This window comes from Loxodonta africana, chromosome 2 (genome assembly GCF_030014295.1).
Source record: "Loxodonta africana isolate mLoxAfr1 chromosome 2, mLoxAfr1.hap2, whole genome shotgun sequence".
NCBI lineage: Eukaryota > Metazoa > Chordata > Mammalia > Proboscidea > Elephantidae > Loxodonta > Loxodonta africana.
In genome coordinates, this window is record NC_087343.1 from 108,155,517 (window position 1) to 108,172,768 (window position 17,252).

Here is a 17,252-nt window from a genome sequence, read left to right on the forward strand (position 1 = left end):
TTTTGCGGTTTTGCACCAGGGAACTCAAAATATGAGCTTCCTATCTCTCGTGCTCCCGCATGCAAAATCGCCGCACATTTTACAGAACGCTGTTCAACACTGTTTGTGACCCATCCCAGCTACCACTCCTTTCGCTACGAAACGGGGAGGGAATACAAGCTCTTCAACGCCCGGAAGTCCATTTCTTCCGGCAGAGCCCGTGTCTCAGACGTCAGTGGACGCGCCCCGCCCCCACCATTGGCAACCGAAAGCGTCCTTAGCAGCAGTGGCTGCTGAGATGTACGAACTTCCGGTTCTCCCGGCAGCTGCCTCCGCTACCATCTCTACCACCTGCTACCGCTGGGCCTCAGCCCGGGATTTGGTCACCTCTTTCTGGCCCTCCCCTGCGCCCATGCTCCGGCCTGGAGCCAGGGCGGCGGGCCCGGCGCTCTCGCGTGCTCAGCGGGCGGTCCGGGGACGATGAAGGCCTCGTACTGCTGCTGCTTCAGCCGTCTACTGGTCCCCGCCTTCCTGTTGCTCCTGCTGCTGCCAGCGCCGAGTGGGCCCATGGCGGTGCTGTTGCTGGCGGCCGAGGCCGCGCCAGGCCCAGGGCCACCCGGCCCCGGGCCGCGAACCCCGCCGCCGCTGCCGCCGGGCTCCACCGCCGCCCAGCTGCCCGGCCGCGCTCCGGCCGAGGCCACGGGGCCGCGGGGTGCCGAGGGCGGCAATGGTAGCACCCCGAGGGCCGGGCTTGTGGCGGAGGACCGCGAAGAGAAGACTGGAGAAGGAGGCGTAATGAGCGGTGGCCTCGCTGTGAGCCCCAACCCCGGCGACAAGCCCATGACCCAGCGCGCCTTGACGGTGTTGATGGTGGTGAGCGGTGCCGTGCTTGTGTATTTCGTCGTCAGGACGGTCAGGTGAGGCGAGGCCTCGTTAGGGCACCCCCGAGGACTTGAGAGAGGCCGCCTATTAAACTTCCCTGGAACGACGCAGGTTTCTGTGACCCTTAATCGCCCCTTCTTCGTCCCCTGTAACAGGGGCGCCTGCGAGAGTCAGAATGTGAGGATAAACTCTGTGGAAAAGGTTAAGTTCTGTATTAGCATGCAAGTAATTGTTCCTTTTCCTTTGTATCACTTCACGTTGCGTGAGGCCCCCCTCAAAGAGAGCCTTTAGCCTGAACTGATAGTAATCTTATGTTCCCATGAATTTCGACCTATCTTGTGGTACTTCTCCCTTTCTACTCCATATATTGTTGTGTACCTAACTTTTCATTTTGCCTTTCAGAATGCAATCTCCTTAAGGGCAGGATTCCTATTTAGTCTGGTTTATAAGTCCTTGTTACAATGCTGCCACGTACTACTAGGAAATCAGTTATTTATTTGAGTGGATTGATAGTAACGTTGTTGTTGTTAGGTGCCGTCGAGTCGGTTCCGACTCATAGCGATCCTGTGTACCACAGAATGAAACACTGCCCTGTCCTGCGCCACCCTTGTACAATCCTTGTTATGCTTGAACCCATTGTTGTAGCCACTGTGTCAGTTCATCTCGTTGAGGGTCTTGCTCTCTTCCACTGACCCGGTACTCTGCCAAGCATGGTGTCCTTCTCCAGGGACTGATCCCTCCCGACAACATGTCCGAAGTATGTAAGGCGCAGTCTCGCCATCCTTGCTTCTAAGGAGCATTCTGGTTGTACTTCTTCCAAGACAGATTTATTCGATATTTAATGTAGAGGTGTCTTATTTTAGGTCTTTTTATTTATAAAATTTAGAAAAAGAAGAGTTCTTCCTTACCAGCAGTGTTTTTTAGAATTGGTTTCTGATCTCTCATCTAAGTAGTTAGGTTGTACCATACAAAGTCGCCTATATTCCAGCTTTTTTTTACCTAGACCAGCGACAGTTTTTGCATTAGGTTCAACTTAATAGATGTTGCTGTGTCCCATTAATCAGAAACGTTTAGCATTCGTTCTTCATGGCACAAAGTATTTCAAAGCAAATGTTATCAATTGCATGGTAAGATGGGAAGCTGTTGTTGATACAGGAAAGAAAAATGATGTTGGAAATATCAGTTCAGTGTTAATATTGGAGCAAGTGCTTAATATCCTAACAAAACTATGAATATATCTCACTTAAATTTACTTAGGAAAATCTGGATTAGTAAATGGATAAATAAGATGTTTCTCACACATATAACCCTTCTAAAATGAATTCATCTATAAATAGTAAGTCTCTAAGTTATTTAAAAGTTTAAATTTACAAAAAAAAAGCTTTATGAATCTACACTTCCTAAAGAATGATAGATTATGGAGTCATTTAACTTTCAGATTTGGAACAGATATTATCACTTCAGTGACACATTTTGCTTTACAATTGAGAAACTTGTTCACAAGGGTAAAATGATTTGCCTGCTACTACATGGGGTCTAATCATAACACAATTGTACAGTCCACTGATTACTCTGACATATGTATGTATATAAATATATGCATACATATATGTTGTTAGTTGCCGTCAAGTGGGTTCCCACTCATAGCAACCCTGTGTACATTAGAGCGAAACACCGTCCGGTCCTGTGCCATCCTGACAGTGGTTGTTATGCTTGAGCCCATTGTTGCAGCCACTGTGTCAGTCCATCTTGTTGAGGATCTTCCTCTTATTTGCTGACCCTCTACTTTACCAAGCAGCATGATGTCCTTTTTCAGGGACTGATCCATCCTGCTGATATGTCCATAACATGTGAGATGAAGTCTCACCGTTCTTGAATCTAAGGAGCATTCTGGCTGTACTTCTTCCAAGACAGATTTGTTCCTTCTTTTGGCAGTCCATTGTATATTCAGTGTTCTTCACCAACACCGTAATGCAAAGGTATCAGTTTTCTTCTGTCTTCCTTATTCATTGTCCAGCTTTTGCATACAGATGAGGCGATTGAAAATACCATGCACCGTATGCACGTGTGTGTGTGTATATATATAGTATTTATTTAGTTGATAACAAGATGTCTGTGTCCTAACTTATGATCAATCTTTTGAATTAGTAGACTATAATATTGAAAATACCATGCCATAAATAAAAACATGATTGTCACTTATGTTCCCACCAACACTTAATGCTTTAGCAAGTAGATAAAGAATTATATAATGCATTTAGTGGTATTTGTTATTGTTATCGGTAACCTCCATTTGATACATTCTCTTGTCACTGAAGTAAAGTTGTTTTATGGTGTCAGTCATGATACTAAAATATCCAACAATGTAATAAGATTGATTTTTTAAAAATCTGTAATTGTTATTGCTGTTGGTGCTGGCCAGTTGATTGCCACTCATAGCAACCCCATATGGCAGAGTAGAGCTGCCCCATAGAGCTTTCTTGGCTATAATCTTTATGGAAGCAGATCCCCAGGTCTTTCTCCTGAAGAGCCACTGGGTGGGTTTGAACACCAACCTTTAGGTTAGCTTCCGAGTGTTTAACAGTTGTGCCACCAGGCCTTTTTAAGTGGATTAATAGGTCCCCCCTCTCTGAGAAATTGACATATAAAGCCAAGATCTCAGTATTAGAAATAAAAAAAAAAAAAAACCTGTTGCCGTCAAGTTGATTCCACCTCATAGCAACCTATAGGACAGAGTAGAACTGCCTCATAGAGCTTCCAAGGAGCACCTGATGGATTCAAACTACCAACCTTTTGATTAGCAGCCGTAGTGCTTAACCAGTGCACCACCAGGGTTAGAAAGAACCAAGAAATGAGCTGAGGGAAAGCTATCTAGGCAGTTGCTTTGTCCATATAAAGGTGTAGAGGGTAGATTTACAGGATTAGACTGGTTCTTTGTTTTCCTTAAAACTCCTTTACTTTTTTTTTTTTTCTTATAACCACCTATCATCTGGAGCCCTGGTGGCACAGTGGTTAAGAGCTCAGGCTGTTAACTAAAAGGTTGGCATTTCAAATCCAACACCCACTCCTTGGAAACCATATAGGGCAGTTCTGCTCTGTTCTATAGTATCACTATGAATCAAAACTCAGCGGTAGAGGTTTGGTATTTAGGTTTACCTATACCCTCTGTACTATTATTTAATATATTTTAAAATTATTTATTTTAACTAAAAGTTTCCTTTTAAAAAAGTCATTTATTGTTATTATAAGTGGAAAACCAACATCACTTGGCTTAAATAGCTGATTTGAAAAGCACAGCATAAGCCAGTGGTTCTCAATGTGTGGCCCAGGGAACCCTGAGGGAAGGAGGTTCCTGAGACTCCTTCAGGAGATCTGCAAGGTGAAAACTATTTTCAAAATAATACATTCTCTCACAAGTTTGTAATGGAGTACAGAAAGTTCATTGGTATCATTTCAGATTCCACATTACAACTAACCTTTAAGAAACTACCTTTTGTGGAGTTTTTGTGTAGTATCAAAACAAGAATAAGTACCAGTATCTGAAAAGACTGTTAAAATTCTCCTCCATTTTCTCAAAGTTTATATCTACGAGCAGCTGGATTTGCCTCATATCCTTCAACCAGACAGCAGGTTGCAAAAGAGCGAGTGAAGAAGCAAATATGAGAACCCAGCTATTTTCTATTAACCCAGGCATTATAGGGATATGCCAAAATGTATAAAATGCCACTCTTCTCAGTATTTTTTTTCCTTTTAGAGGTTATAGTTGGTGATTCAGTGCTGGGCTGCTAGCTGAAAAGTTGGCAGTTCGAAGCCCTCCGTGGGAGAAAGACTTGGCAGTCTGCTCCCTTAATGCTCATAGCCTAGGAAACCCTGTGAGGTAGTTCAGCTCTTTTACATGGGGTTGCTATGAGTCGAAATTGACTTGATGGCACCTAACAAGTTATAAAGCTGAGTTAATTAACATGTAACGGATTTATTATTGTTATTTTAAATCAACTGATAAGTATTTTTAAATTTTCTCAGGTTTGGTTGATACGTATAATATTGATGTGTATATAATCTACATTAAAAAAGGCCTTTAGGGCCCTCAATTTTTTATTCCCTCTTTTTTTCTCATACGTTAGATGAAGGTTTACAGAGCAAATTAGTTTCTCATTAAACAATTAATACTCATGTTGTTTTGTGACATTAGTTGCCACCCCCAAGACATGTCAGCACTCTTTCCTTCTTGACCTCTGTTCCCAGACCAGCTTTCCTGTCCCCTCCTGCCTTCTTGCCCTTGCCCCTGGGCTGGTGAGCCTGTCAAATCTTTAGCTGAAAGGTGAATCGCAAGAGTGACTTAAGTACTGAGTTAAAAGGGTGTCCAGGGGCCATACTCTTGGGATTTCTCCAGTCTCTGTCAGACCAGTAAGTCTGGTCATTTTTTGTGAGTTATAGTTTTGTTCTGCATTTTTCTCCAGCTCTGTTCCTCTTTTGTGATCCCTGTCAGAGCAGTCAGTAGTGATAGCTGGGCACTATCTAGTTGTGCTGGACTCAGTCTGATGGAGGCTGTGGTAGCTGTGGTCCATTAGGCCTTTGGACTAATCTTTCCCTTGTGTCTTTGGTTTTCTTCGTTCTTCCTTGCTCCAGATGGAGTGGAACCAGTGGAGTATCTTAGATGGCTGCTTACAAGCTTTTAAGAACCCTAGACATTACTCACCAAAGTAGGATATAGAACATTTTCTTTATAAACTGTGTTATGCCAGTTGAGCTAGATGTTCCCCAAGGCAATGGTCCCCAGCCCTCAGCCCAGCAGTTTGGTCCCTCAGGGAGTTTGGATGTGTCCATGAAACTTCCATGACTTTGCTTTGGTCAAGTTGTGCTGGCTTCCCCAGTATTGTGTCATCAGTTTTTATAATAGTGGTTTTTATACAATATTGGTCTTTTTGTAATTGACTATTTCGGTCAGCATAATGCCCACTAGATTAATCCACTTTGTGAGATGTTTCATCGATTCATCATTGTTTGTTATTGTTGCTTACTATTCCATTGTGTGTATGTACCATAGTTTGTTTATGCATTCATCTGCTGATGACCACTTAAGTTGTTTCCATCTTTTTGTAATTGTGAGTAGTGCTGCAGTGAACATGGGTATGCATATGTCTATTCATCTGACAACTCTTATTTCTCTAGGATATATTCCTAGGAGTGGGATTGCTGGATCGTATGGTATTTCTGTTTCTAGCTTTTTAAGAATGCACCATATCGTTTTCCAAAATGCTTGTACCATTTTGCATTTCTTTCAGCAGTGCATAAGAGTTCTAAACTCTCGTCAGCCTCTCTAGCATTTGTTATTTTCTGTTTTTTTTTTTTTTTGATTCATGCCAGTAATTTGGGGGTAAAATGATATGTCATTATAGTTTTGATTTGCATTTCTCTAATGACTAGTGATTACAAACATTTCCTCATGTGTCCATTAGCGGCCTGAATGTCTTCTTTGGTGAAGTGTCTGTTCATATCCTTTGTGCATTTTTAAATTGGATTATTTGTCTTTTTGTTGTAGAGGTATTGAACTTTCCTATAGATTTTAGAGATTAGACCTTTGTGGGATTTGTCATAGCCAATTTTTTTCCCCAGTCTGTAGATTCTCTTTTTACTCTTTTTGTGAAGTCTTTCGATGAACCTAAGTGTGATTTTTAGAAGATCCCAGTTATCTAGCTTATCTTTTGATGTTTGTATATTGTTAGCTATGGTTGGTATCCTGTTTATGCTGTGTATTAGGGCCTCTAGCATTGACCCTGTTTTTTCTTCTGTGATCTTTGTAGTTTTTGGTTTTGTATTTGGTCTTTCATCCATTTTCAGTTAGTTTTTGTGTATGGTGTGAGGTATGAGTCCTGTTTCTTTTTTTTTTTTTACAGATAAACATAGTGTTTTGCCAGTACCATTTGTTAAAAAGACTGTCTTTTCCTCATTTAATGGCTTTGAGCCTTTGTCGAAGATGAGACGACCATAGGTAGATGGATTCACATCCATGTTCTCGATTCTTTTCCATTGGCCAAAGTGTCTGTACTTGCACCAGGCTGTTTTGAGTACTATAGCTGTATAGTAGATTCTGAGGTCAGTTAGTGCGAGTCCTCCTACTTTATTCTTCTTCTTCAACAGTGCTTTACTTATCCGGGGCCTCTTTCCTTTCCATATGAAGTTAATGATTAGTTTTTCCATCTTGTTAAAGAATGCTATTGGGATTCCGTTGTATTTGTAGATTGCAATTTTCACAATGTTGAGTCTACCTATGCATGGTATGTTTTTCCATTTATGTAGGTCTTCTTTTCATTTCTTGTAGTATTTATTTTGTAGTTTTCTTTGTCTAGATCTTTCACATCTCTGGTTAGACTTAATCCTTAGGTTTTTTAATTAATTAATTAATTAATTTTTTTAGGGAGCCCTGGTGGCATAGTGTTAAGAGCTCGGCTGCTAACCAAAAGGTCAGTAGTTCAAATCTACCAGCTGCTCCTTGTAAACCCTATGGGCAGTTCTACTGTGTCCTAAAGGGTTGCTGTGAGTCGGAACCGACTTGACACCACTTAATAACAACAACGTAAATGCTATTGTTTTCCTGATTTTGTTTTCGTAGTTCTCTTTACTGGTGTATAGGAATCCAACTGATTTTTGCATGTTTATCTTGTATCCTGCTACTCTTCTGAATCTATTAGTTCCATTAGCTTTCTCATGGAGTCTTTTGGGTTCTTTATGTATAGTATCACATCATCCCCAAATAGGGACAGTTACTTCTTCCTTACCAATTTGGATGCCCTTTATTTCTTTTTCTTGCATTATTGCTTTATCTAGGACTTCCAGCGCAGTTTTAAGTAGGAATGGTGATAAAGGACATCCTTGTCTTATTTCTGTTCTCGAAGGGAATGTTTGCAGTCTCTCTCCATTAAGAATGATGTTGGCTTTTGGTTTTGTATAGATGTCCTTTATTATGTTGAGGAATTTCCCTTCTATACCTATTTTATTGAGACTTTTTACCAGGAATGGGTGTTGGGCTTTGTCAAATGCCTTTCTGCGTTGATTGAGGTGATCATGTGATTCTCTTATTTATGTGGTGGATTACATTGATTTTCTAATATCGAACCATCCTTGTGTACCTGATAAGAATCTCACTTGGTTGTGGTATATTATATTTTTGATATGATGTTGAATTCTGTTGGCTAGAATTTTGTTGAGAATTTTTGCATAACCAGTGGTCTCAATGTTTAAGAATGTAGACTAATCCCAAGACTGAAAAGTTCAAGAACCACTGGTGTAAACAATATTATTTGAACTAGATACAATTGGGTCTTTAGGTCAGCAAGTCCAGGAAATATTCAGGAGGCCTTGAAGACATATTAACGCCAAACTGAGACTTTCTCTTGATATTAAAAAAAGATTAAAAGAAAATTAAAATGGTAATTATTTTTCTCAATGGTTCCTACAGACATCCAGCTTGTCCTGAGTATTATGTTTCTTACACTTTGGGAATCATGGCCTTATGATAAGTTTTTGGAATATCCTTTACATTTTTTTTTGCTTCTACTTCATTTCTAATCTTGTATATAAATGACACAAATGATTATTGCCTTTGATATTCTGTTGTCATTGCTGTTATGCTTGGAAGGGGATTGTCTTTTCAGTCAGATTCTGTTGGATGACACAGTAACGTGGGTGTTAACAGCCAAAGTCTGAACTATGGCTAAAAAAGGCTGCATTCTTTAAACAGCATCTAGCTCATTCATGCAGTCCAAGTCCTAAAATTAGTTGGCTACCCAACATCAAAAGCTTCATTGATGCTAACAGTGTCTGGGCAATGTTCAAAACTGATACTTTTACTTCCAGGTTAGGATTTTAGTTAATGCTCATTTTAACCCCTACTTCCAAAGTATGTATGATAGCACACCAGTATTAGTAACTTTTGCCAATGAGGACAAATGAGCCAAAATCTTAATTTCCTTAACTAATAGGAGGTGACAGAATATTTTACTTGTAAAATTTTATTGCATTGAATTCCATGAGAATTCCAAATTGTTTTGTTGTAACCTAATTCAGTGATAACAAATATGTGGCTAGAAGTAACTTCCACTTCAGAGTCTGGAAGTATTTCAAAGATCAATCAGAATCTCTCTGTAAGAACTGAAAAGTTTAAGTGCAAGGAACACAGTAGGAACATAGCAAACTCCTTAAAATTAATTATTGAGGCTGCTTATCATGTTCGCTATTGCATCCCCAGTGCTGAGCATTATGTACAGCATGTGGTAGACACTGAATAAGTAGTTGCTTAATGAATAAATAGTTAATTCTTTAAATTGCTGTGTAGATAGGCAGTGAGTATTTGGAAATTTAAGGGTAATTGCAATTTCCTGATAGAACAAAGAAGTATGAAGATCTCCATGAAGACTTAGATTTCCTTACTTTCTGTAGGACATTCTTCCTACAGTAAAATCTACAAACCAGGGGAAAAAAAAAGTTACTCTATAGGATTGTGGTGGTGCAGTGGTTAAGAGCTACCGCTGACAATTGGAATCCACCAGCTGCGCCTTGGAAACCCTGTGGGGTAGTTTGACTCTGTCATATAAGGTTGCTCTGAGTCAAAATCGACTTGATGGCAGCGGGTTTGATTTATTGTTGGTATGTTCATTATGGAGCCCTGGTTGCTCAGTGGTTAACAGCTGTGGCTACTAACCAAAAGGTCAGCAGTTCAGATCCACTAGGCACCCTTTGGAAACCCTATGGAGCAGTTCTTTGCTGTCCTAAAGGGTTGCTCTGAGTTGGAATCGACTCTATGGCTACAGGTTTGGATTTTTTATGTTCATTATATAAACTCAGTTTCTGGTATAACTTTGTGAAGAATGGTCCTCACCTTAAATGCAGGAATTTAGTTCTTTTTTGTGCTGATGACACTGCCACTTTTTAATCTAGTATTCAGTGTGGTGTGTTGGAAGGAGAGCAAGGCTCAGGTTCCAGTCCTCCCACTTTTTCCCTCTGAAATCTTTAGCAAAGGAGCCCTGGTGGCACAGTGGTTAAGCACTCAGCTGCTAATCAAAAGGTCGGCCATTCAAACCCACCAGCCACTCCACGGGAGGAAGACCTGGCACTCTGCTTCCATAGAGATTACAGCCTTGGAAACTCTATGGGGAAGTTCTACCCTGTCCTGTAGGGGCACTATGAGTCAGAATCTTCTCAACGGCACACAGAAACAATAGCAATCTTTAGTAAGTCACTTAACCTCGCAGATTCAGATCTTTTCCTGTGAAATGAGGGTAGAAAGCTATCTTATATGGTGAGGATAAGCATGAAATTTAGTTTGACAGCCTTCATTCAGCCTGTCAGTATTTATTGAGCTGTCGAGAGCTGGGCACTGGGCATACAGTTTTGAGCAAAATAGACATTTCTGCCTCTGTGGCACATATAAACTAAAAAAGCAGAGCGCCACTAATGAAATAATCATATAGATAATAAAAGATGTCCAGGATGCTATGAAAATGTATTAAAGTTTGAGTCATATTAATACTTAAAATATAGTAAATATACAATAAATATCTAATTAGTTTTAATGGTTAGTAAGCCTATAAGCTAAGACACAAAATTAGATTTCTTGAAAAGAAACCTACTTTGTAACCAGAACACTAATTTTGACATTTTACTTACCATCACCTTGTTATTAGCTGGCCCAGTGTTGGCTTTTAGTCATGGCAACCCTGTGTGTCCAGAATCTAACTGTGCTCCATAGGGTTTTCAATGGCTGATTTTTCAGAATTAGATTGCCAGGCCTTTCTTCTGAGGCACTTCTAGATGGATTCTAACCACCAGCCTTTTCATTAGCAGCTGAATGCTTAACTATTTATGCCATCAAGGGACTCCCACCATCACATCGAGGGACTCCCACCATCACATTAGCTAACATTTATTAATTGCTTACTGATGTCTTAAATACAATGGCAAATGCTTTACATGCATTTGCCCACTTAATTCTTAGAACAACCTTTGAAGTACATACTATTATTTTTGTTGTACAGATGAGGAAATTGTCCAAGGGCGCGTATACAGCTCCTGGCAGAACTGCAGAGAAACCCAGCTCTGTCTCAACTGGCTCAACATGTGTAACCACCGTGTTACCGCCTGTGATTACTTAGAATAACCAATTTAAAGTGACGTTGCATATGGAGATGGCTAGTTTATTTGTGGAAAAGAATGGAAGTGGCTATTTTCCACACTGCCTGTTTAAAACAAATGATTTTTGTTGAATGTTAAAACACCCAAATTTTACTATTTTGAAAAATGAGTCAGCCTTAGTATTTATGGATCATATCTGTGTCAGGCTGAAATAATTAAAAATCCTATCTCAACCCCTCACCTCCCTCCCCTCCTCTAAAGATTTTATTAATTTGTTAGACATCATCAGGGAGTGGTGATATTTCAAAGCAGCTTTTGTTAATCCGATCATACGTATTTTTGCTTCATCTCCTCCTGGAGCAAGTCGTTAATGAATTATGAATATGAGATTGGTAATGGTATCTCTTCCATCTGGTTACTGAAAATTATTTCAGTGAAGGAATTTATTTTCTTTTTCTCCCAGAAGACATATGATTTAGCACTACTTGTAAAATCTTAAGACATCAATAGAAATCTCTTAACTTATCCCAAAAGAGAATGCTTTGACTATTTAAGCCATTTATTTATTTATTTTTATTCACTGCCCTTTATTCAGTAAATATTATTGAGCACCTGTGTGCCATTACCAGGCCCTGTGATGAAGAGTAACAATGAACAAGCTGGAAAATTCCCTGCCTTTATGCACCTTTCCTTCTAGTTGTTTTTGTATCCATAGAAAGGGGAGTTTTCCTGACAAGACTAATATGCCTGGTTCAGTGGCAGTATATATTGAATGCTTTCTGTATAGAGAGAGACCCAGAAGCTTGGTAATGTATTTAGCAAGTACCAGTTCTCAAGGAATTGTTATTCTTTGCAGAGAGGAAAATTACTTTTCTAAAATGTTTTTATAAATATATTTTAAAGTGTTAAATTGGCTGTATGGTTAAGTGCTAAAATGTTAAGTGGCATGGCAGTCACAGTAGTAACCAATGTGAAGTGAATCTACTGGAGAAGACTCATAAAAACTCATGAAAAGAGTATTTTACTTAATTTTTTTTAATCTCTGAGCACAGTGCCTGTACCCAGACATTTAGTAAATGAATGAATAAATGAAGTATGTTTGATTAAGCTGAGAAAATGTTCAGGTAGGGAAAATAGTAGTTATTATTTTATTAGGCTTTTCAACAGTAATAACCTCTCTTATCTTTCTCTTCCTATACACCATTACATTCATGCTTCCTTCTAATATTGAGGAGTAGATTACTGTTTGTATCAATACTTTTGGTTAAACACATGAAACATCTCAATCTAAAGGAATTTACTTGAAAAATCTGGATGCAGTATGATGGATTCCTCTTTTTTTGCATTTTGAAAAATGTGCTTTACTTCCAGCTTCTGATTTGTACACAACAATGAATATGTGCCATTACCTAAATATTAAAACCAGTACTAACACATAGTCCATGGATAGCTTTTATATGGCCTTTCTAGCCATGGTCCTGTAACTCCTACCAAATGATTGGGTGGGACTATGTAAATAAGGTACTTGTGGCCTACGATGGGAATTGGACAGCTTACTAATAATGCAAATAAGCTGCATGGCACCTTTATGGGGATGGGGCCATGCAAATAAGATTTATGGAACTCTAACAAGGGATTTGGTTAGTTTTGTCATCAGCTAGACTTAAAAGAGAGCCAATTCCACAGCAGAGGGGGAATCTCACTACTACCAAGAAAGAAGAGCCAGGAGAGTAGTGTGTCCTTTGGACCCAGGGTCCCTGCACTGAGAACCTCCTAGACACAGAAGACAGAAAGAGCTGTAGCATTGGAGACAGCATAAGACACTAAGAAGCCATGGCAGAGAAGCAGCAGCAGCTGAACCGGGACACTGGTGCAAGACAGTGTGGTGGGCTGTCCCATGGAGTGAGGCGGCTAGTGTCAGTGTGCTGGAGCGAGAGAGCTGAGCACCTTCGGGCAGGAGGCTTGCTGGTAGAGTGGGGTGGCTCTAGGCACTTGGTAGAGATAGGCTCCCTGACCCATGGAGCGAAAGAGAGCGCCCTTGGGCTGAGGCTTACTGTGAATTGGGGTACCTCTGGGCACTTATTGGTGGAGCTAAAGAGCTTTGTAACACTTGCCCAAGCAGGACATGGGCCCAGGGGCTGAGAGGCTGAGAGACCGAGGGCCAGAGAGAGGCCTGCCCATAAGGCATGGCTGAGAAGAAGCTGTCTTGATTGAAGAGCTATATCCTGAATCATTCCTGATCCTCTTACTTCCCTAATAAACCCCATAATCGTGAGTATTGTCTGTGAGTTCTGTGTGGCCATTGCAACAAATTATTGAACCCAGCAGAGAAGTAGAGAAAGCTGTAGGAGGGGCGGCTGGTGTCAGAATTGGTAAAAATGCTGGAGGCTAGAGGTATGTTTGACCTCCACCTCATAGGAATCAGCCATTGGCTGATGATCTTGATTCTTGTGAAGTTATCTGAAAAGGTCAGATGATGACCCTGCCCCACACGGTTTTTACACTGGGCATCTCTAAAAAGGGAGGAGAATCTGGAGAATTAGGCTTGGGGAACAGGCAGGAACCAAGGCAACTTAGGAGACAAGAAGTCAAAATATCAGAGTTCTCTTTGCAGGGACATTTCATTTTATGAGTATGCTGTAGTTTTTAGTCTGTTACCTCATGAATCAGATTCCAGGGAAGGAGGAACAAATTGGCCTCTCTTTATTGGTCAGGGTTGGTAACAATCCTAATTATTATGCCATCAGACTATTTATTATGGGAGTGATAATACCAATAAAAGAATAACCCATTGCCATTGAGTCAATTCTGACTCATAGCATCCCTATAGGACAGAGTAGAACTGCCCTATAGAGTTTCCAAGGAGCGCCTGGTGGATTTTGGGTAGCAGCCAGAGCGCTTAACCACTGTACCACCAGGGTTTCCAATAAAGGAATATGGGGTGCTAGAAGAAAATGGTTCCCAGTCACCAAAATCAACAGATGTTCACCTCTCTGCTCCATCTTTGTTCTAGGCTCTGGGGAGGAAGATGCATTATTTATGTTGCTAGATATTTTTTCACTCAGAAGTTTAAAGCTCTATTCCCTAGGACTAGCTCAAAAAGCACCCTGCAGTTTGATCAGTTAAGATCATTGATCTCCTCTCCTTATAGGTAGAGCTAAATGGAAGGCAGAGGAACTTTGAACTTTCCTGAAAGACCAGCAATTCATAAGACCATTGATCACCTCCGAATGACCAAATCCAGTGGGTTCTTTTTGAGTCTTCACTGTGACAAGTTCTACCGCATATGTTATTAATGATCATTTCTTTCCTGAGATAGTCTCCTTCATTAACTTCTGCTCTGTTATGCTATCCTTATGCCATTTTGTGTAGCCTGACAGGGAAGTCAGATTTGCATGAGTTTTAATCCCTGCTGCACACCACTAGCTGTGTACTTTTCGATCAGTTACATGACATTTCTAAGGTCAACTCAGGTTCTGTAAAAATAGGGAAAATTATAGTGTCTTCCTGAAAGGATTGTTTTAAGGATCCGCTCAAAGTGTTCAGCACAGTTCCTGGCACACAGTAAACTACTCATTTTAGTGGTGATAGTGATTATTAGTTTTCTTCTTTTATTTTTTCTGATCTTTACTACTGTTCACCTCCTTTTTCTCCCATAATATAGACATTATTTAGGCTTCTGGAAGAGCTTCCAAAGCTGTCTTTTTATTTTGTCTTCTCACACGTGATAATAGGATTTTCAGTATTTAAATATACACGTATTAAATATGGGACACCCTGGTGACTCAGTGGTTAAGAGCTGGGCTGCTAACCAATATACCAGGCACTCCTCAAAAACCCTATGGGGCAATTCTGCTCTGTCTCTAGGGTAGCTATGAGCTGGAATAAACTCGGTGGCATTGGGGTTTTTGTATTATGTGGGAGGTTCTGGGAGGTAAAAGTAAAGAACTGATAATTTGTTGGGGATGCTTTCTAGCCTTTTTCATGTCATGGGACACATAGAAATTGGTATCTGTGTGGAGTAAATGTATGAGACTACTTGTGCTGATTTCTGTCAGGCTTGGGCGCTGCGTGGCTACCCCAAAGGCAAACCATTTACATATTGGAGGAGCTCTTGTAGGAATGGTGCTGAATGTGGACTGTGTAATGAAGTACTCAGGAAAGTTACATGGGCCAATTTTAAACCCACTCAAATCAGTTCACAGTATTGGGATTTCAAAGACATTCTCAGTATTAGGCTATCAAAGATAACTAAGACGTCCAGTTTCTCCTCAAGGATCTTAACATCTAGTGTAGGAATGCTGTTGCTTTGTATGGTAATAAATTGAATTTTGAGCAATATGGGTCAAGAAATCAAGCTAGTGGGAAGAGGCTGCCCTTGAATCACGTTCCTATAGCAAGACCATTTGAAAAGTCAGTTAATATAGCAAAAATGGTTATATTTCTATGAAAGACTGAAATCCTTATCTCTGTTCAGGTCAGTCATTTAAGAACTTGCCCTGGAACTAAATCTACTTTCAACTGACTTTCTCCTTGGATATTTTTTTTGTTATTTTTAACAATCTTGACCCTGCAGACAGGGACATGTATTGAATGGTGGCTAGAAAGGATGTCCGTTTCACAATGGAATATTTGAGGGTGTATAAATGCCAGTAGTAGGAGAAGAGCCAGTAAAGAAGGGAATATTGAAGGTGTAGGAAAGGAAGATCATTGAGAACACATGAAGACAGAAAGATGGAATAAATAAAGCTCATGTGGTAGAAGTAGTGTGAGCAGGAAGAAGAGATATCCTGCATCAAAATGTCTTGTGCCCACACATTTTATTCGCTCTGAAACTACTTTTGTAAAGGATAATTAAATGACCACATCATTTTTAATGTCATGGACACTTCTCTGTCTTTCCTTCTCTGTCTTTCCTATAACAATCTGTACATGATTTCTTACTTTGGTTTCTCCTTTGATTTTCTCCTTACTCTTAAGACTCCTCTACAGCTCTTAACTGCTGGAAGGCAGGCCTTGTATCTTATTCATCTTTGGTCTTTAAAGGCTCAGTCCGGCCCCCAGAGTATGGAAGGTATTCATTAAATGCTTATGGAAGGGAAAGACTTTTGTCCCCTAAATTTCCTTGTTTTATGGGCCCTTTCCTTAATCCTTGTGTTTTGACTGTTCACGTTCTGTGGGTGATGTCATCTAAAATTCATTGCTTTAACTACCACCTCTAAGCTGCTAATTGGCTTCTGAGTTTCAGAGGTATATAGCCACTCAAAGCTTACTGGACAGATTAACTTAATGACCCAAAGGTGATTCAAACTCATAATGTTCAAAATTGCAATCAGCATTTTTATCCCCAAATATATGCTTCTGCATAGTTCTCCATAAGGTGAATGGCATCACCATACATATAGTTTCTTAAACTAGAAACTTGCCAGGCCCTTCCCTTTTACTTACCATCCACATTCAATTGTCCAGTTTTAATTTCTAGATATCTCTTGAATCAATTGTTCTTCGTGAGCACTATTGACATCACATTAGTTTAGGACTTTACCACTTGGCTAAAAGGGTACCATTCGAACTAATTTCTCCTTTCCCAGAATGTGCCTCTTTCAGTCTTTTTTCCACACTGAACACAGACTGTATGTCATGGATTGAATTATTCCCCCCCGCCCCCGCCCCAGAAATGTGTATATCAGTTGGCCTGGGCCATGATTTCCTGGTATTGTGTGATTTTCCTATATGTTGTAAATTCTGCCTCTAGGATGTTAATGAGGGAGGATGGGCAGCAGTTGTGTTAGTGAAGCAGGACTCAGCCTACAAGATTGGATTGTGTCTTTAGGCAATCTCTTGAGACATAAAACAGAAGTGAGCAGAGAGACAGAGTGACCTCATACCACCAAGAAAGCAGTGCCAGAAGCAGAGTGTGGCCTTTGGACCTGGGGTTCCTGTGCAGAGAAGCTCCTAGTCTGGGGGAAGATTGATGAGAAGGCCCACAGAGAGAGAAAGCCTTTCTCTGGAGCTTACACCTTGAACTTGGATTTTTAGCCTGCTTTACTGTGAAGAAATATATTTCTCTTCATTAAAACCATCCACTTGTGGTATTTCTGTTATAGCAGCACTAGATAACTAAGACAGTGTACCTTCCATAATGTAAATCTGATCATGCTGTGTTTGTGCTTATAAGCCTTTATGGCTGTGCTGTCCAACATGGTAGCCACTAGCCACATACGACTGTTTACATTTAAACTTAATTAAAATTAAAAATA

The 17,252-nt window shown here is 40.3% G+C and overlaps 1 protein-coding gene across 2 annotated transcripts in view; it reads left to right on the forward strand.

Moving 5' to 3' along the window:
- The first annotated feature begins 229 nt into the window (after positions 1 to 229).
- Positions 230 to 17,252, forward strand: part of FAM174A (family with sequence similarity 174 member A) — a 61,231-nt gene continuing 44,208 nt past the window's right edge. The window contains exon 1 of one of the 2 annotated variants that reach the window (XM_003404995.4): positions 230 to 896. In XM_003404995.4, the coding sequence (XP_003405043.2) occupies positions 460 to 896 (437 nt within the window). In that variant the 5' untranslated portion in view covers positions 230 to 459. The remainder of the gene's footprint in view (positions 897 to 17,252) is intronic. The other variant, XM_064274427.1, reaches the window with a different exon arrangement.